Source organism: Podarcis tiliguerta, assembly GCF_965153285.1.
Source record: "Podarcis tiliguerta genome assembly, chromosome: 2".
Taxonomy (NCBI): Eukaryota; Metazoa; Chordata; class Lepidosauria; order Squamata; family Lacertidae; genus Podarcis; species Podarcis tiliguerta.
In genome coordinates this window covers 55,971,019-55,998,990 of record NC_139535.1, presented here as the reverse complement: position 1 = coordinate 55,998,990, position 27,972 = coordinate 55,971,019, and the positions used below count along the sequence as shown (strand labels likewise).

Here is a 27,972-nt window from a genome sequence, read left to right as displayed (position 1 = left end):
CAAGTGGCAGCAGGAATTTGTTTTATTGTTTTCCTCGCTTGAACATGAATCAGAGATGGTAAAGAGAGCTATAAAGATGGAACACCACTGCTGACACAACTTGCCTTTCCTGCAGTTTGGCCACAGAGGAGGGTGGGAGGACATTGCTGTGGGTCAAGGTCTGGACATTGTAGAGAATGGCTTGGTGTCCTGGTTACTGGGACATCTTTATTCAAGTCAAGTGGATGGTTTGGTTATTTATGGGCCACAGCAGCAATCAGTGCAGCCCCCTTCCCTGAACCATCCTCTGACAGCAAGAACTTGACGTTGCAGTTTGGAGCTATCATAGCCGTCGTCTTATGAAGCTTTGTTGCAAAGCTGAGAACAAAAAGGGAGCATGTCCGTGAGCAAGAGAAAGCAATGTTCAGCCAGCATCACACCCTCCCCTGGTTACATGGTTCTTGGACATACGTTATTGCACCTTTCCCCTCTTTCCCTAACCCAAAACAGGGGCAGCATTCAACTTTTCTAGGCAGGTGCTGCAGAACCCCATACTCCAAAGAAAACTGCCCAAACAGCCATACCGCAGCTTAGGAAGAACCACCCTTTACCATGCACTGTGTCTCCCAAGAAGTACTAAGGTCCTCCAGCCTAGCATGGATCAGTAATGGCCGAGTTTCTCCCCATGCATCAAAACACAATTGTTGTCATCTCTGCCCAACCTAGTCTTGCCATCCAATGGGCAACTGAAGTTTCCATTCCCCTATTTGCACTCTGTTGGGTTGAGGCCTTGCTTGCCCCGCATTTTAATGAAGCAAAACTGACTCACTAAGGATGCATCTTGTAGAGTGTCCCATCCACACCAACTGTTATATCCAGCTTTGACGCACGACGGTTCTCTCGAATCTTCTCCACAACTGCAGATATTCCCACTGCACACATCTTAGCGGCACGTGACGACACGGCACGGCACACATCCTTTACCACCAAGGCATCCTCCGTAGATACACTCAACCCATATTCTTCCAGAATGTTACAGACGTAATGGTGACCAGGAGTGCTGCTTACAGAACATTATAATCAGCGGTGGAACTGCTTGAGGCACCTATTATATTCAACAAGAGCTGTTGCCCTCTTAGAAGCTAAGCATTTCTAGTCTCTCAGTATTTGCAGGTGGGATTCAATCACAAACTGGCAAATTCAGGCTGCACAATTTAACTTGATTTGGCGTTCTTGCACAACAAACCAGCTTCAATCCCAAATCAGTTTTGTTTTTGCAATATGGAAAGTGGGAGATTGTCTGGTGCAATGTTGTATAACTTCTCCACGAATAAAAACGGATCTAACCTCCCCACAAACTTTGTGCAAACAAATCATTATGGATGCTGTATAAACAGGTGGTCTGGAAGCAACCACATTCATCCTGAAAGAACCCATTGTTCCCCAAAGGGTTCATGCAGCATATCATGAAGGTTTTCACATTCCAAAAAGGGGGGGGGGAGGGGAATCCAGGCAATGCCAAATTACTGAGAATTCTGCATCAGCAAGACTAAAGCTTGGTGCTCAGAATGTATTATTGAAATAAATACAATATCTAAAAATTGGCTTGCTTTCCATAAAATCATTTAAGTATGCATGCTTGCAATATAATCTGGGACAAGGGGTACTTGCTTGTCAGAAGGTGATCCAAGACTAGGTAAGGTGAAGTTAAGAATGAGGGGTGGACAGATAACCAAGTAGGACTTAGAGACATCTTGAACAATTGAGTCTTTTACAGGTAGCCTCAGGAATTTGATTTCTGCACCAAACCTAAATTCTACATGAAATGAGAATGTTACGGATACACACTTACTCCTCAACATTTGTTAGGAATTTGGTGGGGAAGATGTTTTTGGTCTTGAGTACTTCTGATGGGCGACCCCTGAAGATGACCTTGCGCGTTGTTAGCTCCAGCAGAATATAGCGCACAATCTCGCCCAAGTACATGCCACTGATGAGCTTTTCATACCTTTAGGGGAGATGGAAATGAGTGTCACACAAGGAGACCCTGGAGGCAGCCATCACCCCAGATCACTCCCAGGTATCCAGACTCACCTTTGCTGGCCAGCATTGATGGATTCTGCATCCACTTTCTCATCAAACTGTGTTATGTAGTGCTCGAGGCAGCCATTGTCTCCAAAGGCCCCCCATTCCATATTGATACACATTCTGCCCTCGTCCCCCTCCACTGTGCCCACATTCCTCATCTCCTCCATGTAGCAGGCATTGGTACCCGTACCTGAGAGAAAGGGATGGAAATGAATCACTGATGAAAATGGACTGTCATATTTCCCCCTGCTCTTATCAAGGAAAGTCTTGGGATCAAGCCTGGAGGAAGAATCTTCAGCCCACTTGGCGGTCCATTCCAAATGTCAAAATTACAGAGAAAGGCTTACCTGTCAGGGAGCAGCCCAGATTCTGGTTGTAGATCCCCCAAAGAAGGTAATAGTTTCAAGAAGAAGAGTGCAGGAGGGCATCCGCCGTTGGAAATATATTCCCTTGGAAAGCACCACATATATAATCCCCTTGCCCCTAAAAGATGGATCCTGCTCACCTATTCCCAACCACCCTAGGAATTTTATCAAAGGGCAGAGCAGTATACATTTCTAGAGAATAATAATTAAAATAATGCTGCCGCAACCATCTTACCGACGATGAGGCCAATCTCACAGTTGGGGTCCACATAGGCACATGCCATCATGGTTCCTACAGTGTCATTCACTATGGCAACCACATCTATATCAATGTCCTGGGAAGAGAAAGGGAGGGAGAGACAGAGAGCAGCAAGATGTGTTACCAGGCAACACGATTCCCTATCACCACAGTAACCAGCAGAGACCCATAGGCCCTGTCGCTTGGGAAATAGGCCCCCTCTCCCCGCCCCCCCCTTCTGAAGGCCCCTGGGGGCATCAACCTGAAGGGAGCTCTCAAGCTCTGTCACTGCCATCGGGCTGGCTTACCGAATGGTTGCTGTTACGCCTTCCACTTTCTCAGTGGGCTACATAGCAAGTGACCCATCATCACAGAGTAGACCTAGGGGTGGGGACGGGGACTGAGAATATGGAGCACTGTAATGCCTTGAACATGCAACACAAACTTCTCGGGCCTGCTTGACATACAAGTTAGTTCGCCTCAGAGTTGTGAGGGGCTCCTTACGCCATATCCAAACTGAGTGAACTCTGCCAGACACATACCCCATTTCCCAGGTATTGCAAGGAATAGAGGCGAGGCCCTTTTTTACCTGATGCACGCTCTCACTCGCTCACCTGGGAAAGCTGTTGTTAGATTAGAGGTAGGCATCACGCGTATGCAAGGGAAATACACATGCAATGGCTGCTTTTCCTTGGGACTGGGGAAAGCAAATGTCTGGAGGCATGCTTGCCCATTTGCCTGCTGCCTCTCTGCTTCAAATTGTTGCCTGCAAAGTCATTCCTTCCCAGGGTTCCACATAAGGCAAACCCAGATTTGGTGAGGGAGGCATTTGGAGCAGAGAATTAAGAGGCAAGAATGAGATTAAGCACCCATTCCTCCTCTCCAAAATCACACCCCTTTGAAGCTGGATTTCCCTAAGAAAAACAGGTGCCAGACCTGCCTTGCATGGATATGCATGGTTAGTACCTACAGTATATGTATAGTATATGCATGGTTGGTACCTAGAGCTAAGGTGAATAAAAAAAAAGAGGTTCTATCATTATAAGTTTCAATATTCTATAGCTTAATAAAAATGGTATCTGTTTGACTAATAACTTCAAAGCTGGCCTACACGATTTGCCTGATGAGGTATACAAAAGTGCCAACTTCCACATCAATCTGATAAAAATTGCCAGCATACAGCAAGTTTAAAGGGTTGGAAACTGACACTTTGGCTCCCTTTCCCCCAGTTAAGAAAGAATACAATACCACAATGACCCTATAAAGTAGGTCGGGGGGGGGGGGGAAGAAGAAGAAGACTTTGGATTTGATATCCCGCCTTTCACTCCACTTCAGGAGTCTCAAAGCGGCTAACATTCTCCTTTCCCTTCTTCCCCCACAAAAAACACTCTGTGAGGTGAGTGGGGCTGAGAGACTTCAAAGAAGTGTGACTAGCCCAAGGTCACCCAGCAGCTGCATGTGGAGGAGCGGGGACGCAAACCTGGTTCCCCAGATTACGAGACTACCTCTCTTAACCACTACACCACACTGGAAGAGGATTAGCAATGCATACCATTGAGAAGCATGCCTTGTGTTTAACCAGTCAAAACACTAGAAGAGACTACACCCCATAACCACACATATACCCTGCGCTGAAAACCTCTGCCCCCACCCCATGCTGCAAGCCGCCAAATGCCCAAATGAACCACACCCAAGGCCCCTTGTACACATTCTGCCCTAAGCTTGCCACACACTCCACCCAACACAAAAACCCAAGACACACCTCACCCCCTGCACTGAACCCCCCTCAACCCCCCTCCCAGTTACATCCACACCACCTCACACTGAAACCCACCCTATACCGAACCCACTCCCACACACCCTGCCCCACAGTGAACCCGCCCAGGAGGATTATGAAGAAGACGGCAGTGGTTCGCTTCCATTATTTAACCTCACAGTGACCCAGGGAGATAAATTATGTGTCGAGATAGCAATAGTGGCCATGTGTTTAACAAGGCTCCTGTCCAAAATGGAGATGTGGGGTGGCGGTTGGACTATTGGACTGCGTGAAAGCAAAGAATGCATTTCACAGGGATATATCATCACAGCCGCTATCTCTGGGACAGAAAGGTATACTTGTCTATATGCAGGTGGAAGTGGTCAGAGTGCTGGCAGAGGGAAAATGGATGCATTGAGAGTTAATTAAGCTGGAACTGATTAGAGGGTGTCCATTGTTTTGTGACTGGACAGGTCCAGCTCTGGCAGCCATTTTGTGCTGTTGTCTATGAGCTTTTCAGATGTCCAGATGTTCCCATGGGTCCAGAACGGCTAGTTTTTGCCAGGGTCTAGGGGCCAGGAGACAGATGTTAGAGAGCTGGGGATGTTTTTGTGAGTGTGAATTAGCCAGTAAATTGCCTAAATGTCATTGTGATTAGGTCACAGGTTATTTTTCCCTGTGGCCTCATCCCTTCAGATCAGTGGAACAGAACTAGAGCTGGCGTTTTTAGGAGTGGCAGTACTACTGGCAGTTCAAGGTAGCAAGGACCACCCCCCATTGTGCAATGAAGTATTATGGCATACGACTTAGGCCCAAGCTATCTGAAAGACTATATTCCCTCAGATGAACCTGCCCAGGTTATGAGAGCTTTGGGGGAGGCCCTTTTCTTGGTCCCACCACCTTCACAGGCATGCGTGGTGGGGATGCAGGAGAAGGCCTTCTTGGTGGCTGCTCCCAGACTTTGGAGCTCCCTCACTAGAGAAGTTAGATTAGCTCTCTCCTTGCTGTCCTACTAGCAAGTGAAGACCCTATTTCAAGAGGCTTTAAGGAACTGACTGCTTTTAATTAACTGGGGTTTTGGGGGAGGGTTTAATGATGGAGGCAGTTATTTTCTATGTTTTAAGCTGTTCTTATTTTATCTGTAAACCGCCTAGAGTCCCTGATAGTAGATTTAATAAACCAAGAGGAACAGAGATCAAGGTGGCACATGATCAAGCATATTGCTGCACACACTTTATTCATGTATTAAATAAAAGACAGCATTGGACACTTGAGTTGGAAGGACTGCAACTGCTGAACCAAAGTCTCTCTGAAGTAGTTTTGAAAATAATCCACCTGTTTCATAGATTTTAAAGAGGCAACAATAAAAGCTGCATTTTGGCAGTGTGGAGGAGGTGAATGCACTGATTCTGAGTAGGAATGAATTGTTTTCATTCATTTCATGTTATTTCAGTGAATTTGTAGGGCAGTGCCTCTTTCACACAAAAAAATAAAAGAGCCTCCAACAGGGACTTATATAGAACATCATTAGACAATTGAGCTTACAAATCTTAGCCCACACATCTTTTCTATTACAAACTGGTGTTGGGAGGGTGCAATCTGAAGCAAAGTGGTGTGTTGGAAGACGGTGCTTAACCCTTTCCAGGCACTGGTCCAGGCATAAAAAGCTCTGTGTCTGAGCATTGTTGTTGTTTGCCCTGGAGATTTCCCAACAAAAACCCGCTCTATAGCACTCAAACAGAGCAAATGTCAGTTTGGGTTTCCTGTAGATTGCTATGTGCTCTTATTGAACTCTAAAAGATGGGTTTTCATGGGGAAGGCACTGGAGCAAAAAAAAAAAAGGGGGGGGAGAGGATGCTTGAACACAGAGCATTAAAGTGTGGGCCATGCCTGGAAAGAGCAGAGGAACGGTAAGTGTGGATATGCCCTTATTGTAGCAGCAATTTTCTTGTAAATTGCTTAGAGATTTTACTACTTTGAACTGGTATATAATTTTTGATAAATGATTTTTAAATAGAATTTTAAAAACCCTCCTCCCCATCAGGATTTGGGCTTGAAAGACCAAGGAGAAGTGTGGGTACTTAGGGGTGAGTTGTACACAAGTGCAACTTGTGTCCTTGAACAACAACTTTGCTGATTATGGGGCACATCTGTTAAAGCATTAGCCTCAGCTTCTAGTTTTCTGGCTTTGTGGAGCTTGAGCCAACGTGAGATAGTCTTAACTCTGATTTTAAACCAGCAGGTTTTGTGATAATTTAAAAACCTTTCATTTTGATAAATCAGATTAAGTCTGAATAAAGGTAAAGGTAACGGTACCCATGCCCGTACGGGCCAGTCGTGTCCGACTCTGGGGTTGCGCGCCCATCTCGCTTAAGAGGCTGGGGGCCAGCACTGTCCGGAGACACTTCCGGGTCACGTGGCCAGCGTGACGAAGCTGCTCTGGCGAACCGGCACCAGCGCAGCACACGGAAACGCCGTTTACCTTCCCGCTATAAAGCGGTACCTATTTATCTACTTGCACTTAGAGGTGCTTTCGAAGTGCTAGGTGGGCAGGAGCTGGGACCGAACGACGGGAGATCACCCCGCCGCGGGGATTCGAACCGCCGACCATGCGATCAGCAAGTCCTAGGTGCTGAGGTTTTACCCACAGCGCCACCCGCGTCCCATACAAGTCTGAATAGTCCAGCCTAAACTATAATCCCTGGCAAATCTATCCAGAGCTCGTGCCCCATATCCCACACATACCGTTTGACGCTTTACAGCATCTCTTAGCAACTGCACGACATCTTCTCCCACACAGCCTGTGGCACTGAACCCCTTGGTCCATCTCAGCAAGATGCCCTGTGAAACCAAGAGAAACAAGGAATTGTGATAAACATGTAGTGATAAACTGGACTGCTTTCTCTGAGCTGCTTGCCCTTCACATGTTCATGGATGATTCTACTGTAGCTAAGCTGCAACAGAGAGATGGCAGTAGGAGACATGCAGATAATGCAGGGACCTGCCTCTGCAAAAGTCCTGCAGGTCCTCTAGTTTCTGAGTTTTCTTTAGGCATTGCTCACCCAATCTCAAGTTTATCCTTGCAACAATATGGGCTAGAAACTTGCCAGTGCCAAATTGTGCAGCTTTTCTGCGCTTCCACAGAATTGTAGCATACACACTAGGACAGAGACTGGATCTATTAGAGAGAGATGCCTAACTAGTGGGGGCAGGGGGTTCAACAGGGTTTTTTCGCAATGGACAGCTAAATTTCACAATTTAGAAATCCTACAAGCTGAGCTTTCATTTCAAGTTATTTGTAAATGGTTTGAAAGCTATGTTGTTCTCATAGCGTTTGGAAATTTTTCTCTTTCTGTCTTGGGGAACACAAGGTAGTTCAACCCCATTTCTCTCCCTTCCCATCTACCACAAAAATACATTCCCAGCAGGGGGCTCCACTGGCTAACCCAGGTAAGGGAGGCAGCAAAGCCCTAATTCCCAGCATCACCCCATGAGCAGCAGATCACTTCCATAGGTGCTTCATACCTTGTCCAGGTTCGTCTGACTGCAGGGAAACGAAAAAGTGAAGCCCAGTGGCAGTGTTCGTCCCACAATGCTATGCTTGCTATGGAAATCATTAATGCATTGAACAATGTGATCAAAGAGCTGCAGGAAAATGGGAGAAAGCATAAGGCCTTATGAGGTAAAGACAACTTTGGAGAGGAAACGCCATCCCTAACAGTGGGATCGCCCATCCCCACAGTTGCCAGTGTCACAGATTTAAGACCCAGCCAGTCTGTAATAGAGGCCAGTTCAACCCAGCCATATCTTCCCCTTTCTTGCACCTACCTCTATTGCATTACTCTGGGCCACTTCGGGTGGAATTGTGTAAGACTCAGAGACCATGTGTACACCACCCTCTTCTTTGCTTTTCACCTGCACCATAAGCACTCGGAAATTGGTTCCGCCCAGATCCAATGCAAGGAACTCCCCTCTCTCTACAAAATGTATAAGGGACAAGAGCTTGAGTGACATAGACTCTCAACTACAACCCAACACAGTCACTGCAAGGGTCTCCTTCTTTGGCTTCTTTGCCTGAGGCCAACATCATTCCCACCAGTGCTGGCAACTTAAACTATAAAGCCTTGGGAAAGCATCTCACCAGCCCTCTAGAATATTGGCTGTCAACTGAGGGGTCGAGACCCACTGGCACCATACCAATATTTGCTAATAAAATAAAATGCATGTTTGTGCTATAGGCGGGTGCAGGATCTGAAAAGGTTGGAGACTCCTGTTGTTACTAGCTGCACCCTTCTCAGTGAGATGAACATAAGTAACAATAACAACAGCCCCATATCAATTGAAAGACTTGCCCCCCCAAAAAAACTCGGAAGGTTTTCTCTGGACCAAACACAACTTCCCTGAGACTTTTTTTTAAAAGCCCCCTTGAGCTCTTCAAAGCTCTTCCCTCCCAAGATAAAGGCCATTCCCAAGAGGTTGTTCTCTGGCTCTCACCGCTGCCGTCAGGCAAATGGCGGACGTAAGTGGGCAACATGCGGACGGTGGCTGTACTGTGTGTCTCCTTTGACAGACCCTTCTCCATTTCCTGTCTCATCATGGTCCGCAGTGTGTCCATGTCGGACATAGAAAGCCGGAAAGGCGCCAGGACCTGGGCTACTCCTTCCTGTTGGTGTTTGAGCCTCAATGACGCAGCTGCTACCCTGGCAGCCCCAAAAACACAGCCGTGTTCTGATGTGGCAAAGGTGACAGTGCAATCAGGAGCCAGTGATTTCAATGTTTCTTGCAATATCTGACCATACCTGGAGGGAGAGGAAATGTCAGAGACCTTGAAGCAGGGTGACTGGAAGTAACCTTTCTGGCCTATCTGCACCTGTCCCCTAGCTTACTATGCCTTTGCTCCAAAAGGAATGTGAAAATTTGCTGGATGAATGAGTCTTTGGGTCCGTTTACATTATCCACATTTTCTAAAATGGCTGAACTCCCTGAAGTTAACAGCCTCCTAACTTTGGACATGTAACAGACCCCCTAGCCTGGGAAACCCCAGTAACCAATTTGAGAGATTCAGATGGATGGATGGATCCATTTATCCGAGTAGTATAGATGGGTGACTGTCCTGGAAGGAGCTGTTATGGCAAGAGAGAGGATAAAATATGCTGCCTACTGAGTTTCTGGCAACAATGAATAGCTAAGCTGACTTAATGGTTCTCTGGGTTGAAGGAAAATATTTGTATATCTGGAAGAAGACACTGGAAGAAATGCTTTCTTGGCCAGTGATTTCAGTCCAGGAGAAAGCTTGCTCCAATAACCTGCTCATGAAAGGAAGTCAGGGAAAATATGATGGTTAGCCCAGTGGTCCACAGGAAAGTGGGATTGGTGGGTTTCTTGGTTTTGATTTAGATGAGGGGCAGCCAATATGATGCTCTACAGATGTAGCTGGGCTACAGTTCCCATCATCCTTGATCATCGACCATGCTGATGGCCATTATAGTCCAACAATATCTGGAGGTCATCGCACTGGCTACTCACGACACGAACAAATATTTATATGCCTGGTACAACTCCTTACTGTGGTCGGCTCTTGTACAAGTCCCCGTCCACAGCCACAATGATTTTCAGGTGTGGCAGCCCTTGACTGATCCGGATATGAGTAAGAACGCCAGCCAGTCCAGCAGCACAGAGCTTGGCAGAACGGACATAGACCGCTTGGCATATTTGCTGCACGTTGAAACAGTCTTGGTTGCTTGCCACCATTCCCAGGCGGACAAGGAAGTTCTTGGTATTGGCCAGGCCAACTTTTTCACTGCAGTTAAAGCATACATGAGTTAAAGCAGGGTGGCAGCAGCAAGAGGCATGAGGGAGACTCTGGTTAACTGTTAATTGATCTCAGCAAAGAATAATATTGATTCCAAATTGAAATCACTGAACTCTCCATCTATAATGAACTAGCACGTGTGTGTGTGTGTGTGTGTGTGTGTGTTTAGTTTTGTTTCTACCCATGCTGACTTTTTAGAGACAGACACAAGAACTGTAACAAGATAAATATTTCAGAAAGTGGACGTTGTTAGCATCTCGTTGATATTTAAGGTTTTGTTTTTAACGTCTGTTACTTGATTATGCTTTGTTTTATTTTCTTCTTTTATCTGCACTGCTGTACAGGCCCTTCTTACAGCCAAAAAGCATTATAAAAATTATTTACAAATAAAATAATACCACAAGGGCCATAGCTCAGTAGTCTAGCCCTTGTTTTGTATGCAGAAGGGGGCAGGCAGCATGGGAATGCATCTGTTGGTGCTGAATAACGCAGAGTATTAAATGATTGTACTGGGGGAACAAACAGTGACATGTCACATTTACCAGTTCTGATTCTTAGCCTTGTGACACCTTTGCTATTCCCTCTTCCTACCTGATGAGAGATATACTTAATGAATGGCCCACTATAGACACTTTTCTTTAAAACCTTCTTCTTTTAAGACATCTTACTTGAACAAATATCTCTGGCAGTGTATCTCTGGGTCATCCTACGGTGTATTTAAATGTGCAAGTTGATTCAATCATTCATTCATTCACCTGCTTCAGTGTTGTTGTTTTTTATGGGCTACAGATGTAATTATTTATGTGGGTCCATTCCTCTTGGCTGTTTTTCTAGGGCTAGGCTAACATGGCATGCCAAGACTCTGCTGCTACTGAGGATTTCAGGTTGACCAGGTCTCCCAAGACGCGTTTGAGGAACTCACTTACTCTATGATGTCCACAACATCTTGGAGCTCCATTTTTCCTTTGGTAAGCAGGGTGGGAGTTAGGACACCGCTGAAGATATCACCTTTCTCAGCCAAAGTAGCCAAAGTAACACGGATAGTATCACACAGATATATGCTACTGACCAACTTCTCAAACCTGCCAGTGAGAAGAAAGAAGAAAATCAGTGCAGAAAAAGAAGGAATTGAAGTGAAAGGGTGGTTGGCAGATAACTGGTCAAGTCATATAGGAGAAGTCTTGGCCATTTCTTATAACATTTGCTGCTAAGACAGACAATATCATAGGTTGCTTGTTTGTAGACCACCTGTTCTATAGGGTATTCATGCTGACTGCACAAAGTTCACATAAGGTTACACAATGTCAGCATTCATTCAGGACTCATACAGGAATGACCATTCCCAGTGGCTTCATGTCACCCTAATCTCTGAGCAGAGCACGATTCCAAAGGTACCAAGTTTGCTGATCAGGGTCTGTGTTTCCTTTCAGACAACAAGGCAGAGCAGAGATGGTGTTTTCTTTATGATATATGGCTTGCTTACACATATATGCAACCTGAACCTGGGATGGAAGGGCTTCGAGCATTACTCTCCAAGCGGGTTCCATTTCTTCCACGGCTGCCACCTTAGATTCAATCTGTCAACCCACATTGCTCTGACTCCCCACCTTCTCCAGCTTGCAAACACAACCATTTTTCCTCTAGCCACACAAACTGCAATCCTCCAACAACTGCTTGCCTTCCTTGACTTTGTATTTCTAACTAATTCTGAGTTGAGAGGGAGGGGGCTTCACCCAGTTCCCAGCTGGCACAGTCTTAGCTTTGCTGATTGATTTCTTAATGGGTCACCCTTCACCTTTTGCTCTTTCAATGGCCCATCTCTCCAGTGGTGTCCAAACTTTTTCAAAGAGGGCCAGATTTGATGAAGTGAAGGGCCATGGGTGCCGACCAAAGGGCCAACCAAAGTTGTTGACCTTTTTTAAGGTATAAACTGCCACAGCAGGCCAGATTAGGCCCCCGAAATGGACTTTGGACATGCCTGCTACAGACGATTACTTCAACAGGAAGCCAGCCTGGCTTATATTGTAACATGCTAAATTCAGCGCCTGACACCCAGGAATTAGAAGGGGAGTCTAGGCACCCCACAAATGTATGACAATGTTAAATAGCATTGGGGATATAACTGTGTCCTGAAGCACCCCATGGTGTAACCACCAGGGGGCTGAAAAGCACTCTCCCAGTGCTCCTCTCTGGACCCAGTACTGTAAATAGAACTGGAACCAAGGTAGCACAGGGCTCCCAATTCCCATTCCATGGAGTCGGTGGTCAATGGTATCGAAAGCCACAGTCAGATTGAGATGCAGGAGCGAGGTGACCCTCCCCTTGTCCTGCTCTTCGTGAAGCTCATCCATCAGGTGACTGAAGAAAGATGGGTACTGAACAATTGCAAACACAAATTTGGAGTTTGATTATGCAGAAAATGTGTTTTTGGACACGGAGCACGACTAACCTTGATTATTCCAGTGAATCCCGGCACCAGTAACCAATGACTCATTTTTTAAACAGATTGTTACTTCCTTTACTGTGACTCACTTGTTTTTGCCTCGGTCCATGGACTGCTTATCCATTTGCAGGTCAAACTCTGTCATTATGTCATTCAACTCGCCCAGCTTCCCAAAAGAGCTCCATTCGGTGTTGATACACATGCATCCAGCACCATGATCCAAGCCTGCTATATGCTGCAACTCCTCCACATAACCGCAGTTAGTGCCAGCATCTACCATATGCAGGAAGGCAGGACACAGGGAGAGAAGCTCAAAACAGGAGAAACAGCATTTTAATAAAGCCTCCGGCCGCACGGCAATGAGAAAGTGCAACTGTCCTGCAACTGTCCATCTATATGCCAGTATCCTAACTCTCACAATAGTTAGGGCCTGCCATTTTGATGAAATGCAACATCTTCCAAGAATGTGTGCTTAGAATCCAGCTCCCTAGTTCTTAATCACCAGGGAATTGGTTTCTAGCCCTGTGATGTGGCCACATACTATGCTGAGATTCTTCCAATCTAGGAAGAATAGCCAGTTTCTTGGCACCCCTGCCCCCCACATCTACTATAAGGCATACGCAAGCCTTCCAGCTCAACAGCTTGCTAGCAAGTCGCCAGCACCATGCAAGGTTTTGCTTACCTATCACCAGCCCAACCTCACATGGCTCTTTCTCAGAATGGCAGCTCAACAAGGTTCCCACGGAGTCGTTTATTACAGCAATGACCTCAATCTGGTAGTTCTGGAGAGAAAAAGATTAAAGCGACTCTCTCGTTTTTTCACCAGAAGCACCCCCCCCCCCCATGCATGCTTCAGTCACAGCTGACGCAGCCGCTGTCCTCACCTTGCAGGTCTGGTTAAGAGCTGTTTGGAGCAGTTGTGCCACATCATGCCCCTCCACACCTGGCCACCGGCAATCCTTGCTCCATCTGATCAGCTTACACTAAGGGGAAACCAAGCAGGAAGGCCACTGAGAAACTTCAACAAACCACTGAGATACCCAGCCCTGCTTCCTACAAGCAAAGTATTCAAGCATGAAAACATGTCCTGTGATCTTTGAAAAGTAGAAGAATCCAAATCTGAGAATGACTTTGACAATTCATTTACTCTATATATTCATTCAGTAACAAGCTCTATATTGGTTTAATCAGCTGCCACCAGTTTTGTATTTGGATAATGGGTTTGTGTATTTTCTAAAGAGCTGTGTTATGTTTTATTCTTTTTATGTGGGCTGCCTTGGGAGGATTTTCCCTCCGAGGCAGCGTGCAAGTTCTGAAATAAATGAATAAAACAAATAGCGCAAAATCAGTATGCTGATGACACCCAGCTCTATCTCTCTGTTCCATTTGAATTTGGAGAGGCAGGACAGGTGCTGGGCCAGTTTGGAGTTGGCAGCGAACTGGATGTGGGCCAATAAATTGAAAATGAATCCAGACAAGACCAAGGTGCTGTTTCTTCCAGGTTATTGAGATCTGGATGTGGGAACACAGCCTGTTCTGGATGGGGATGCACTCTCCCTAAAGGAGCTGGTACTTTGCCTGGAGGTGCTCCTGGACTCAGCACCACCAAAGGAGGACCAGATGGCTTCAGGGGCAAGAAGCACCTATTTTCAGCTCTGGCTTGTTTGCAAGCTAGTCCTTCCTGAACAAGGAAAATGTGGCCACAGTTACATGTGTTCTGGTAATTTCCACCCACCCACCCAGGTAGACTACTGCGATGTACTGTGCATGTGGCTTCCCCTGAAGGTGGCCCAGAAGCTGAAACTGCTGGAGAATGTGGCGGCCTTGCTACTGACAGGTATCACTGGCCAGATGCACATTCTATCAGTTTTGAAAGATCTGCAGTGATAGCCAGTTTGCTTCCAGGCTCAATTCAATGTGCTTCTGTTAACACAGAAAACCCTAAATTACTTGGGTCCCAGATATCTGATGGAGTGCTTCTTCCAATGTCAATCTGCATGAGCATTAATATTTGCAGGGGAGACTCTAGCCATGCTGCTGTTATGGAATGTGGTTTGAGAATAAGTGGTGAGCAGAAGGACCTTTTCAGTGGCAGCCCCTAGGCATTAAGAATGTGCACCCTTCAGAGGTGCATATTGCCCAGATACTGTACAACAGCAGTGAGGAACTCAATCTGGCCCATGAGTCAGTTTTCCCCAAACCCAGTGCCGGAATTAAGTATAAATTAAATAAGCTATAGCTTAGGGCCCCCAAAAAAATTAAAGGGGGAAAAAAGATATACATTTCCAAAATATGAGATAAAAAACAAATAAAATAAAAGCTACATACAGCAACAGTATTTTGGCTCCTATCATGTAAGTAATGGACCCCGCCTGCTAGCCTGCTCCCTAAAATATCACATATAAAGGGCCCCATTACCTTCAGTAGCTTAGGGCCACATCAAACCTAAATCCGGCCCTGCCCAAACCACGCCCATATGCTTCACCCTTGACATCATGTTATGTCAGGTGTGGGGCACATAAAGACATGACTGCAAAGGGGAAATGGGGAGTCTTAAAGTGCACTCCTGACCATTCCTTGGCAAACAAAGCTTGTTCTCGATGCCGGCCAGCCGAGTGAAGTGAGTCAGGGAAGTGGGTACAAGATCATAGCTTTAAAGTTCCGTTTGGATTTCCTTCCTCTCTCCAGTCTCCCGTACTGTCTGCTGCTGGGCCAACAAAGTATTCACCTGGTTCAGCGCAATATGTTCACAAGGAAAGGGAAAGCAGAAGCACAGCGGCAAATTTTTGATGTTGAGGCTAAGTCCATCCAAAAACGTGGCCACGCATTTTGCAAGGAATTCAAAAAGCTGGAAAAGAAAGCACGGTATTATGAGTACATTCCACTCGCCTCAGGGCACGATGCCAACAAATGACGACATCAAATATTTGCTAGCAGTGTAGAACCTGAAATTTCACCAGTAGTGTGATCTCACCAAATCACCCAGTAGGGTTTTTTTTATCAACCTCTTACCACTATATTATTATTATTTAAAAAACAAATGTACACAAGATAGAAACAAATATTTTTAAAAGGGAATGGCTCTGACGATGCTTAAGCAGTATAACTGAAACCAGCATCAAGACAGGTTCTGCTAGATACACCCAGAATCCGACTCGGTATAAGGCAGGTTCCGATGTATGTGGCAAAATCTGTCTTTTTCCTATGGGGACAAATATCTGTTTTGGGTAGGGAATTTAATTCAGAAAAAATATATTTGTGGGGAGAAGGGTTAATCTGCCCATTACCCAGTATCACAGTCACAATATGATGGGTGGGGGGCGGCTTGTAGCTATTTTCCGCATTTAAATGCAGGAGATACTGTTAACTGCCAAGGTTAGGGAAATTGTAGGGGAAATTAATAAGGTAAAGGATCTAGAGCAGGAAGAATAAGAGCAGGAGGAAAAGTAGAGGAGAGGAACCAGAATACATGTTAGCCCCTCACTGTATTCAGTGGGGCTGATTCCTGTGTGTGTGTGTAAGATGGCAGCTGAAGGGCCCCAGGACGAGTAAGTAAATTTTAAGGAGCCAAACAGCTGATAGGCTACAGGGAGGAAAGGTGCTCTCAGGGCATTGGGCAGAGAAGAGTGCCAGAAGAGTAAAATGATCAAGGAGGGGCAGGGTGAGATGAAAGAGCAGCTAAGTGGGAGAATGAGAAAGAAAACATCTGAAAATCAATACAATAATTTTAAATTCAAGACAAACGAAGAAGCTTGTGAAGAGAGCAGAAGGTGCATTCATGATTATTTGTGCTCATGATGGGAACTGGTTGGATATACTGCTTCATTTCCAATCAGCGCATGTCCCACAGCTTTCCGTTGTCATCCTGTAATTCGTCATACCACAAATGTTTCAGTTTTGGTTTGTCTTGCTTTTGTTATGTTATAGCTCAAGAAAGTGCCCTCCCAGGTGGCAATAATGGCGTAACAGTGCCGAAGCACTGCAGAGCGACTAGCAAAGGGGTATGGTGTGCAGACTGTCCAGTTTCAATCCAACACTAATGCATTGCTGTTCCATCAAAGACATACTGCATAAGATATCAGCAACCCAACCCAACCCATAATAACAAGCAAAATGAATTAAGTAAGCTGAAGAACACAAGACAGAGGAATGATACCTGCTCCCCACTGCCGTTGACAATATTCTCAGTAAGGGGAAAGTCCTTTTTCTTCATCACCGGAGGCTCATCCTTGCGATCTGATAGTTGCAAGAGCATGATCTTCACTTGATCCTTCTTCATTTCTAAACCCAAAAAATCCCCCGTCTCTGAAAAATAGATGTGAACATTAGGATATATAGTGATCAAGACTGCCCATGTCTCATTCATATGGTTGCCATATAAATTCTTTTTAAATTGCTATAGGGGGGGGGGAGAGCTGGAACTGAGGTGGGGGGTGTCTGTCACCAGGACTGTTTGTTTGTTTGTTTGTTTGTTTGTTTAGCCCAGCTTTGCTGCTAATCAATGGACAATCTTAAATTAGAATGTGAATTATTATATAGTCAATAAACACTGATAGATTATTTTCCATGAGGGAGAGGAAGCAACTGTCCAGGGTTTCTGTGGCACACAATAACAAATACAAAATGCAGTAGGTCAATCATCACTTAGGTTCATGATCATCATATGTGACTAGGTGCTGAACGGTGATAGTAATTCAGAGTCACCAGGCTCCATGCATAGGTTTAGAAACTAAAACCAGCTCAGTTGGTTAGAGTGCGGTGTTACTGGTGCTAATAACACCAAGGTTGCAGGTTCGATCCCTGTATGGGACAGCTGCACATTCCTGCATTGCAGGGGGTTGGACTAGATGAATCTCAGGGTCCCTTCCAACTCTGCAGTTCTATGATTCTATAATTCTGTTGAATTATGATTCTATAATTCTTGGCTAGTCTGTGGAAGTGATTTCAACCTAGCTGTTTCTGCTGTTGATGCAAAGGCAGGAGCTGTCACTGCATAACACATTATTATTACGATTATTATTACTATTTATATCTCACCTTTCCTCCCAAAGAGCTGGTAGTAGCACTGTACTTTAGAGGGTATCTATGTGTTTTTAAGGATTCTACTGAGCTTCTACTACAACACAGTTCTGCCCCTGAACAAGAAGGGTCATAGCTTAGTGGGAAAGCACCTGTGCTGCATGCAGGGGGTCTCAGGTTCAATTCCCGGTATTTGCAGGTAGGGTTGGGAGAGTAGGTTCCTTGTCTGAAGCCCTGGACAGCTGCTGCCAGAAAATGTAGACAATACTGAGCTAGATGGACCAATGGGTCTGACTCAATGGTCCAAGAAATGTACAAAGGTGGCAGGTGCTGCTTGGCAATCTGTGCTCAACAAGACTGCAGTTGTATGTGTTAGTCTACCAAGCCTCACAACCCTAAACAGAACCCAAGCCCATCATCCTCACTCAGATGACTGCCTGCTGTCTCATTCCGCAGGCCACCTCTCAGCCAACACCAGCATTGTTACCACCAAGCTAGACAGGCAAACTCTGGACATATGCAGATTACCAGATTCTGGGTCATTCTTGCACATACTGGGCAAACCAGTAAATTGCTCCTTCGCAAGGCTTTGTGCATGATTTAATAGCATTTCATCTTTCTCTTTGTCCCCCCCCCTCCCAAAAATGTGCATCCCTGTGTGCGCTCAGAGATTCACAAGCCAGTACTTGGAAGTTTTGAAGCCAAATGTGGCTATCGGGAAGCCAGGGTGTTGTGGAAAATAATGTGGAGCAGGAACAAAAGTGTGGAAAGGAATGGTATTCAAAGTACAGCTACATGGGCTGTTTAAAAAAATTGGCAACCCAGTGCAAGCTGTAAAGGAGTCTGGAGTCAGCCATTGGTTTTCAACTGGTGGGTCAACTCAGGTCCCACTCAGAACCCCTAATCCAAGGTGGACCACAACAGCAGCACTATCACCAGTGGGTGATATATTGGGCGGAAATTAAGAAATGGGCTCCTCAAATGCATGCTTGGGTTAAAAGTAAGTCCTAGGTCTGAAAAGGTTGAAGACTATGGGTCTAGACTAGGTCTCCAGCTGTTTTTGGACTCCAACTCCCATCATCCTTAGCTAGCTGGATGGTGGGAATTGTATTCCTAAAACAACTGGAGACCCGAGTTTGGGAAACACTGGTCTAGACAACAGTTCAGGCAAACTGCCAAAAAGAAAGCACACTTACCAGTGCCATCAGTCAAGGTACAAACGTAAGAAGGCAGCATGGGTAAAGGGAGGCCATCTTTAACCTTCTCCTTGAGGCCACTCTGCATGGCTGAATACAGAGAGTCCCTCACATGTTGAAGCTGCTCCTCGGGTAGATGAAAGGCCTGTACGTGTTTCTGGATCTGGTCAGAAACAGGAGCGTTTTTAGAGGGAGCACGGTGGGGAAGCAGTTTGTGATCTTCCCTGCCCTCAGTACTGGACGTGCCCACAAATGAACTTCTCTTTAACCTGGGAACAAAATTCATCTCCCTGGAGCTTTGTGGTGAAGGTGAAGCTGTAGGTGTAGATGTGCGTGATTGTGAAAAGGTGACAGCTAAAAAAGAGGACTCGCTGGCATCAGAGTTCCGCTTGGGAAGAGGGGGAAAGCCTGAATTATGTCTGGAGTCGAAGGAACTAGGTCCAGAATTAAGAGCGAAAAATGTGTTGGAGGCCGAGCTGGAATTCAGCGAGGAATTTACCACTAAGGAAAACCCATGACGGTCCTCGGAAGCTGGATTGGGACCTGACATGGAATTTAGCAGAAACGAAACTTTAGAACACAGATCATCGTCACTGTCTCTCCGACTGGCTCGGCCTCGGTCAGACATGGTGTCATCGGTCACAAAAAGCCCTCGTCTGTCAAGTCAGCAAAGGGCGGAAAGCGCGAGGGGAGAGCGGGGGCGAGGCAGGCCAGCATGTGGGGCTGGGAGTTGAGTCCGGCTCAGGGTGGGGCGCAGAGTGAGGCCGAATGTGAGCGGGCCAGTTTTGAAGCTGCGCGAGCGAGGCATGAACTGACACAGGAGGCAGGGTGCAGGAGGGAGAGGTGAAGTAGAAAGAAAGCAGAGTGGGAGGGAGGGAGGGTGGCAGAGGAGGAAAGGAGAGAGAGAAAGGAGAGGAGGGCTTGGAGCAGGAGGCAGTTGGAAGATTCCTCAAGCGAGAGAGTGGAATGGAAGCGGGGGTGGGGGGGGGGAGTAGAATGTGGGGCCACAGAGTTATAAAAAGGGCAGAGGAGACCATATAATTGTCTGCATAGGCCGTTTCATGGTTCATACTGAAAAGCTATTTTTTTAAATAGCCTCTGGAGCTGAGGGCTGGGGAGAAGAGTCCCCTGAGGGGATTTTAACCTTGCTGTGACTAGACCCCAGTAGTGCCCACCTCCAAATAAAAGATAGCTGTGGAGTTCACACAGGTCTTATCTTGTAAGAAGACGTTTCTTTCTTTCTTTCATTTGTTTTCCTCACCATTGAAAAAATAGCCTTGCCAATGGAAATTCCAATGCGAGTGCAGACTTTTGTCCCAATTGGTTGGTGGGGCAGAGTGGCCCATGACTAGGGACAGAGGAGCAATTTTCATTTTGCATTTAAAGCCAGATTTATCAAAGTTGCGCTTTCCAAAGCAATATGAGGACTGAAACATAGCTATCCTTCAAGCTTCACACTCATCTGAATTTTGTGATGCAGTTCTCCGGTCAAAAACGTTCACAAAAAGTCATATGTTAGGGGAAAGGGTACATAAAAAGGAATCTATATACAAAAACAACACACAAAAATAGATTCCATTAGGGGGAAATGCTAGTTAAAATGTGTACACCAGTCAAAAATGCATATAGAAATGTATTTGTTAGGAGAATTCACACTAGAATGCTGAAGAATTTTCATGAGGGTTTTTCCTTTAAAACAACAAAAAAACCTTCACAAACTGATGCTGTAATGTGGAGATTGGAGTTTATGTTTTGAAAAACAAGAAACAGAGAGAACCAAAATTGACAGATTCTTCCGTTCCAAACTATGTCAGCCTATCACTGAGGTTCACTTTGGATATCACAGGTTGAGGATCAAGACTGAGACTAAGCCTGCTTCCAGACTGTCACCATTTTGTTCCAGTGCATTCCAAAATTTTGGCTTGCAGTATTAAAGCAGATTAAATAGTTGTGTCACAGACCACTTTTAACAATCCCTGTTTCCCCTTAGTGCAGCCCGCTCTACCATTACAGTACCAACATCCTAAGTGCAGACCTTACTGAGCGTGAAACTGTCTGCTTCAGGAGGCAGTGGGCTTTTCACCGCTGGAGGCCTATAAGCGGAGTTTCCCATCCCGCAGGTGAAATGCGACTTAGCATCAAGTGGGGAATGTGCTTACTGAATGAGGTCTGATTGTGCAACAAGATTTTCACCTCCTCTCCTCTCTCTGCACACACCCTAAACTCATAGCTGTCAACTTTCCCCTTTTCTTGTCAGGAATCCTATTTGGAATAAGGGAATTGCCCTTAAAAAAGGGAAAACGTTGACAGCTATGCCTAAACCTGCCCTGGGGTGTTCTTCAAATCCACCAGAACAGATTTAGGAGGCCTACGGAGGAGGAATGGCAGGAAGTCATGCTGCACAAGAAGACCAGAGCATGCAAGAACTTAGTTGAGCGCTGCCCAAAGCAACAAGCCCAAATTTATGTCAAGCTTTGAGAACAATGACAGAACAGCTAACCAAACAGGTCCATGCTTTTATTACCAATTGATTGGCAGCTAGAGAGAAGTGCTCTTACCTTAGACTCATTGCACTGGCTTCGCATCAGAGCTGCTTCCAGGAGCTTTTTCCGCTCAGAGTTCATTAGAACTGAGCACCTGGCAAGATACCCTGTAAGGAGACAATGGACTGGGTTGAATTCAGCATATGCTTTGCATGCAGACAATCTCAGATTCAATCTCCAGGTAGGAATGGGAAAGGTTGAAGCCTTGCATGGTCTAGACCTGTTCTTGGCTTCCTGCTTGTGGTTCATCTGTCCATGAGTCCAGGTTCACCTGTCATGACCAGCCAGACTCTGATTTTTTTCAAGTTTGTTTCCTCTCCCATGGGGGATGAGCAAAATGTGCTTTAAAGAAACCATGGTTTAATGTTGTGTGCGGACCACCTTATTTCCATTGCAGTAGACAATACTGCTAGATGGACCAATGTCTGATTAACCCAGCAGATGGCAGGTTCTTCTGTGCTTCCTAGTCATCCTACCAATTCTAGATGCTGGTATCCATTTTGAACAGCTCAACAAGAGCCTTGTAAACGAGTGATTGACTCTGTGTTGGTTTTGCTGCAATTGGATAATAGCATGACTACATCTGGAAGTTATTCCAGTTCCTTGAGTCAAGGGCCTGTTGCATTAATAACATTTTTAATTTTTAGAGATGCAAGTTAAGGCTAATTGTCCAAGTTCTGGTCACAACAGAGCCATGGCAGGTCTGTGTGGAGCTGTGCCACTTTGATATATGTTCACCCTTATCCGTATAGGATGCCTGATGGTAGCCAACAGTACCCTAGCTGAGATCATTTTCAAGGATGGCTACTGGTGTCAGCCAAGATCTCATCCCTATGACTTGCACTCAGCAGGAGTGCAAAACTTCACACCTGAATGAAGCACATGGTAGTTGCAATTACCCGCTGCTCCACCAACACACTGCAATTAGAAGCAAATGCAAAACACAGCTAGACAGAGTCACGCTGCTATGCATACCTTAGGATATAGATAATGCATAGTGAAGCAGAATTATCTGGCCACACTATTGCTGGGTGATCTGGCTCATTAAAGACAGTTATGAGGTGGCTTTCTACCATAACCGGCCAATTATTAGAACGGATGAGATGTAAAACGAGCTGCGAGGACATGAGTCTCTCTGTGACCCAGTTCACACATAATGTTAAGCGAAACCATGGCTAAGCATGATTGCACAAACGTTTCCCAAGCAAAGATTGCTGAGGTGGGACCTATCAGGCAACACTGTTCTTTCCTGATGAACCACAATAATCCAGAAAGCTGAGCGTACCATTGGTTGCCAATGCAGCTATTGTGAAGACTGAGAAACCCACAATCAGTGGCCAGTATCCAACTAAACCGTTTCACGAGTGCAAGGACTTTCAGGTGTATAATGGAACTTTCTTCTCCCCACTCAAACCCTAAATCTTTTCTGGGGAGTCCCCCAACCCTCAGGAGCATGTTTTTGGAGAAAGTAGGGAAGTTCCATTTTGCAGCTAAAGGTCACTCTGCCAGCTTAATAACGTAAGAATAGCTTGCTGGGTCAGGCCAATGGCCCATCTAGTCCAACATCCTGTTCTCGGCCTACCAGATGCCTGTGAGAAACCCAAAAGCAAGAGCCACATACAAGAGCACTCTCCCCTCCCGCGGTTTACAGCAACTGGTATTCAGAAGCCTTAGTGCCTCCTACCATGGAGGGAGGGCATAGCCATCGTGGCTAGTAGCCTCACCCTCCACAAATTTGTCCGGTCCTCATTTAAAGCCATCCAAGTTGGTGCCCATTACTGCCTCCTGTGGGAGGGAGTTCAACTACACACAAGAAGTGCTTTTTTTAAAAAAAAATCTGTCCTGAATCTTCCAACATTCAGCTTCCTTGGATGTCCATGAGTTCTAGTGTTATGGAAGAGGGAGAAAACTTATCTCTATCCACTTTTCCTCTGCCATGCATAATTTTATAAACTTTCAGCGTGTCACCTCTTACTGAAATTTTCTCTAAACTAGAAGGTCCCAAATGCTGCAAACTTCATAGGGGAGTTGTTCCATCTGCTTGGTCATTTTGGTAACCCTTTTGGGTGCATTTTCCAATACTACAATATTCTTTTTGAGGTGAAGCGACCAGAACTGTATACAATACTCCAAATGCAGTTGCACCATTGATTTGTATAACCAAACACTTGCATACCAACCAGAAATGTGAGAGCTCATTTATATGAGAATAGACACTAGGAAAGGATACAGTGGTACCTTGGGTTAAGAACTTAATTTGTTCTGGAGGTCTGTTCTTAACCTGAAACTGTTCTTAACCTGAGTTACCACTTTAGCTAATGGGGCCTCCCACTGCTGCCGCCGCCACCACCACACGATTTCTGTTCTCATCCTGAAGCAAAGTTCTTAACCCAAGGTACTATTTCTGGGTTAGCAGAGTCTGCAGCCTGAAGCGTCTGTAACCTGAAGCACCTGTAACCCGAGGTACCACTGTATATTGTTTAGTTATTATCCTTCCTTGCTCATGACTGAGAGTACCATCCTTTGCAGCTTTAAACTTGGAAGCTAAGACAAGGTTGATTTAACCTTCTAGAAACAATAATCCCAGCTGTTTTAAGGCAGACTGGATTTTCCTTGATGTTACACCTTTTCTCCCTCTTAAGAAACAACAATCAAACATACATTGTTTTGTGAATAAATAAAAGTATTATTTACTTACATAATCTAAGTCTTGAAGCAGCAAGAACAGTAGCAAAATGAAAGCAGGTTTATAACTAAGTTACAAAAGTACACAATGTAAATTCAAAAATAGTGTCTGAGATGCAGAGCTCAGACATGCACCTGCAGTCAGCTTGGAAGCATAATGAAGAAAGTGAAGGCTGCCCAGACAGGAAGTATGTAGTGTTACAGCTCCCTGACAAGGCAGACAAAGGAAGTGATCTCACAGAGTTCTCTCTATCAAATTTTAAAGGAAAGGTCTGTGAGCCTCAGCCCCTTCATGTGCCTATCTAGCAAAGCATGAATTGTTGCTTTGACTGTAATAATGTCCCACAATTTAGGCTTGTGACTGAATGAACCCTGAGTTCAGAAGTTAATGGTTTGTTTAGTCCTCAGATGAGCTACATCCTCACTCCGCAAACAACTGCATTATGGGGGGAAATAACATTTGGTCTCCTTTATATGCTGTTGCAATGATTACCAAGATACTGTATGTGAAATACTATCAACATTGTAATATATTGTTGTAGTCATGTTACACTTTAAAGGTTACTTTATATTCTCTCCATGAAGAAAAGGAAAGAACCAGCCAGCAATGAATGACCAAAAATGAAGGCTTCTGAAATCTATAAGAAAGGAAGGTGATCCTAAGAGAGACATTAGCAAAAGGCATCCGGATGGAGAAAATGTGCGACTGGGACGGGGACAAGATACAGGGTGGGCACCTCCAGCTGGAGATAGGATGCTTTTTTCAGAGGATGGGAGGTAATTTATAAGAGAGATTGTGTATACTCATCCTATCTTTGCCTCTGGTAAACAAATTTTGCAGCTCTATGTTTTTCCAAAAACTGAGAATAGGCTGTAATGAACGATATTTGATTTAGTCATGTTTTTGAAACTGGGTATTGGCATCATTAAGCATTTGTTTTATTTGTTCCAAAGTACTGGAACCAGTGCTATTTTGTGTGGTTTTTTAAAAGAAGTGTCAGTGCTCAAATCTTGATAAAAGTGAAGTGGGAGCCAGTACAAAATAGTTGCCATGGGAAGCAAAAAGAAAGGTGACAGCACTATGCACCAGTGAGTACTATCACAAAAAAGCTCTGATTGCAAGGTTCAGAAATATTAGTTTACAACTGAAATTATATCTTTGCGGTAAAGGACAAAGTGAAGATCAGAGGAGGGGCTGCACCTCAGTAACAGAGCCTATGCTTTGCCCCAGGTTCAATTCCTGTAAGAGACTCCAGAGGGTCCCTTCCCCTCCTATGATTCAATCAGGAGCAGAGGGTCCTGATGGGTGCCAAGGTGGTGCTTGAGGAGAGGGCGGTGCCCATTTTGCCACAGTGACGCCTCCTGTTGTAGTCTCTTGTCAGGTCATTGAAAGTGCTTGACCAGAAAATAGCAAGCAACGTAACAATTAGATGGGGACTTTATGAATGCTACCTTTATGTCTGACTATTCTTTTAACTGCATCTGGATTACAACTGAACCCTGTTTAGACAGCATTAGACTATCCTGCGTCAAGAGAGCTGTTCCCAGCTTTGGCAGGGTAATTTTCTTCCTTCATCCAGTCGGCAATGGTTTGACTTGTTGTCACCTCTGTAGAGCATCACTTTTACGTTTTTTTTTTAAAAAATAATCTAATGGAGAAGCGCGCACTTACAAAAAACCAAAGCAAAATAAAAACATGGATAAATCTGACATGCAATTGCAGAAATCACCTTCTGCTGAAAAACCCAAGCGAACAACAAAAACACCCACCAGATGGAAACAAGTCTTGTCTGGTATGCTTGGTGGAGTAAACAAAGACAGCAGAAGAGAAAAAGAAGGGAAGACTGACAACACATGAAAAGCTAGATTGATGGTCAAGTACCATGGAGTCCACTTCCACACACTTTTGTACCTTGAAAAGAACAATAACTGTTAACGAGGCATTTGCCCTTTTGCCAAAGTTTGAACTGTTACATGCCACCCCAATCTCTGAGCGGTGAGAAAATCCAGGGGTCCCAGGCACTTTCCCAGGGGTCTGCTTCCTTGGAATGATGGAGAAACTATAGTGTCTTTAGGACAGGGGTCAGAAAACTTTTTCAGCAGGGGGCTGGTCCACTGCCCCTCAGACCTTGTGCTGGGCCAGACTATATTTTGGAGGGGGAAATGAACAAATTCATATGCCCCACAAATAATCCAGAGATGCATTTTAAGTAAAAGGACACATTCTACTCATGTAAAAGCACGCTAATTCCCGGACCGTCCGCAGGCCGAATTGAGAAGACGATTGGGCCGGATCTGACACCTGGGCTTTGGTTTGCCTTTCCGTGCTTTAGGATATATGTTTTTATTTACCCATATTTACAACCGGAGCATAAGGCGGAGCGGCTCACATCATTAATACTCCAACAGATATTGCTTCTCCATTACTCACAGCTTTGAATCCAGCACAGAGCAAACATGTCTATGTGCCTCCAGCTTCCAGCCTGCTTCCAGCTTAGCTCTCACACTGACAATTGTTGTCCTGCCTAGCAACTAGCTGAAGGGGGTGGAGGAAAGGCCCACCCAGCAGCCTGGAGGGCACAATCACTTAGTTGTAGCTCTTGCAACCTAGCTCAGATCTTTTGGGATGTTGAAGAGGGCACTTAAGTGGCCAGCTGAAGTCATTGTCTTACAAAAAAGCTTGTCTGACCTCTATTAGAGGCTATTGATAGTCACAATGTTCTACCTCAACTGTCAGAGGAAATAAGCCTCTGTACGCCAGTTGCTGAGAATCCCAAGTCGGGGAGGTGCTGCATAGTTTGGGTCCTACTTGAAGGTTTTCCTTAGGCATCTGGTTGGCCACTGTGAGAAGAGGATGCTGCACTAGATGGACCTTCGGGCAGATACAGCAGGACTTTTCTTATGTTCTTAAGGCTAAACTTCACCAAAGCCTAATGATCTAAGGGATCCCAGCCCAGGCTACAACCCTGTTACCAGGAGCAAAACAACTGAGGCTGAACTACAAGCTTAAGCTCATACTTGAGGATATTTATGGAAACTTTATTTTCCTGTGTACCTATCGTCCATATCTTATGAGATTTGCTGGAGCCAAGCTGAAGCAGGGCTGGAACAGAAGAAGCAACGTTCTTCACAATGACTTGATGGCGCAGGTCCTTTTCTGTAACAGAATGTTCCCTGAGTGACACACACTCTCAGGAACTCAGGAATGAAGTGTGTTTTGCCTTGAAAGGTACTTGTTTTATGAAATAGGATTGGGGAGGGGGATTAAATAGAAAAAAGAGCTACAAGTGATAGAATTCTTTTGCACTGGCAGGAGCGAGGGACATCTGGTGGGAGAGAGAGACCAGTAGTGCTGCATGAGGAAGTGTGCTGCTGCAGCTGCGCCACTGTCCCAGTGACGCTGACTAGGAATGGGATGGGGCAGGGTGGTGGTGACAGCAGAAACATACTAGCCACTGCCGCTGCTCACCCAGTGCTTGTGCAGCTTGCTGCCACAGCAGCCAACCATCCTGGTCCAATGAAGTAGCTGTGCCCAGGAGGGCAGTGCAATGATGGCACTCTACTTCGCACACCATGACTGCAGCGACAGAGGGAGCCATTGCTGTGGGCAGGATTAAAAGCTGCATTAAGGCTCATAAAAAGCTGCAGGTGGGGGGGGGGGCAAGGACGCTTAAGCTGCTAGGTATCTTATCAAATGATGAGCTTGCAAGAGAAATGGACTTTGGGGAGATAATTGCTGCTTTTGCAATGGAAAAGGCCAGAAAAAAATATTGTTTTAAAGAGAATTATTCTGTTTATAAAATGTTTGCAGCCATATTGGTCTATTAAACATATAAAATAAAAATATT

At 45.3% G+C, this 27,972-nt stretch overlaps 1 protein-coding gene across 1 annotated transcript; it reads right to left on the bottom strand.

The window, feature by feature from the left end:
* Positions 1–4: 4 nt before the first annotated feature.
* HK3 (hexokinase 3) lies at positions 5–19,859 on the bottom strand. The gene is made up of 17 exons (XM_083422629.1): positions 18,897–19,859; positions 16,838–16,986; positions 15,410–15,529; positions 13,566–13,664; positions 13,364–13,463; positions 12,771–12,954; positions 11,165–11,320; positions 9,993–10,226; positions 8,921–9,225; positions 8,255–8,403; positions 7,952–8,071; positions 7,172–7,267; positions 2,668–2,767; positions 2,074–2,257; positions 1,832–1,987; positions 809–1,039; positions 5–357 (listed from the first exon to the last, which is right to left on the bottom strand). Exons 1-17 carry the CDS (start codon positions 19,522–19,524, stop codon positions 234–236), a joined length of 3,135 nt encoding a protein of 1,044 aa, XP_083278755.1. The 5' UTR covers positions 19,525–19,859; the 3' UTR covers positions 5–233.
* Between the last annotated feature and the right edge of the window lie 8,113 nt (positions 19,860–27,972).

What these genes read in the sequence shown, in the direction of transcription:
- HK3 (XM_083422629.1), bottom strand. Translation starts at nt 19,524, where the DNA reads ATGTCTGACCGAGGCCGAGCCAGTCGGAGAGACAGTGACGATGATCTG. An exon ending in TCAACGGCAGTGGGGAGCAG is followed by an intron (nt 15,530 to 16,837) that starts GTATCATTCCTC and finishes TTTCTTTTCCAG; the next exon opens with CTTTTTGAATTCCTTGCAAA. An exon ending in GATGTTGTGGACATCATAGA is followed by an intron (nt 10,227 to 11,164) that starts GTAAGTGAGTTC and finishes CTTTAACTGCAG; the next exon opens with TGAAAAAGTTGGCCTGGCCA.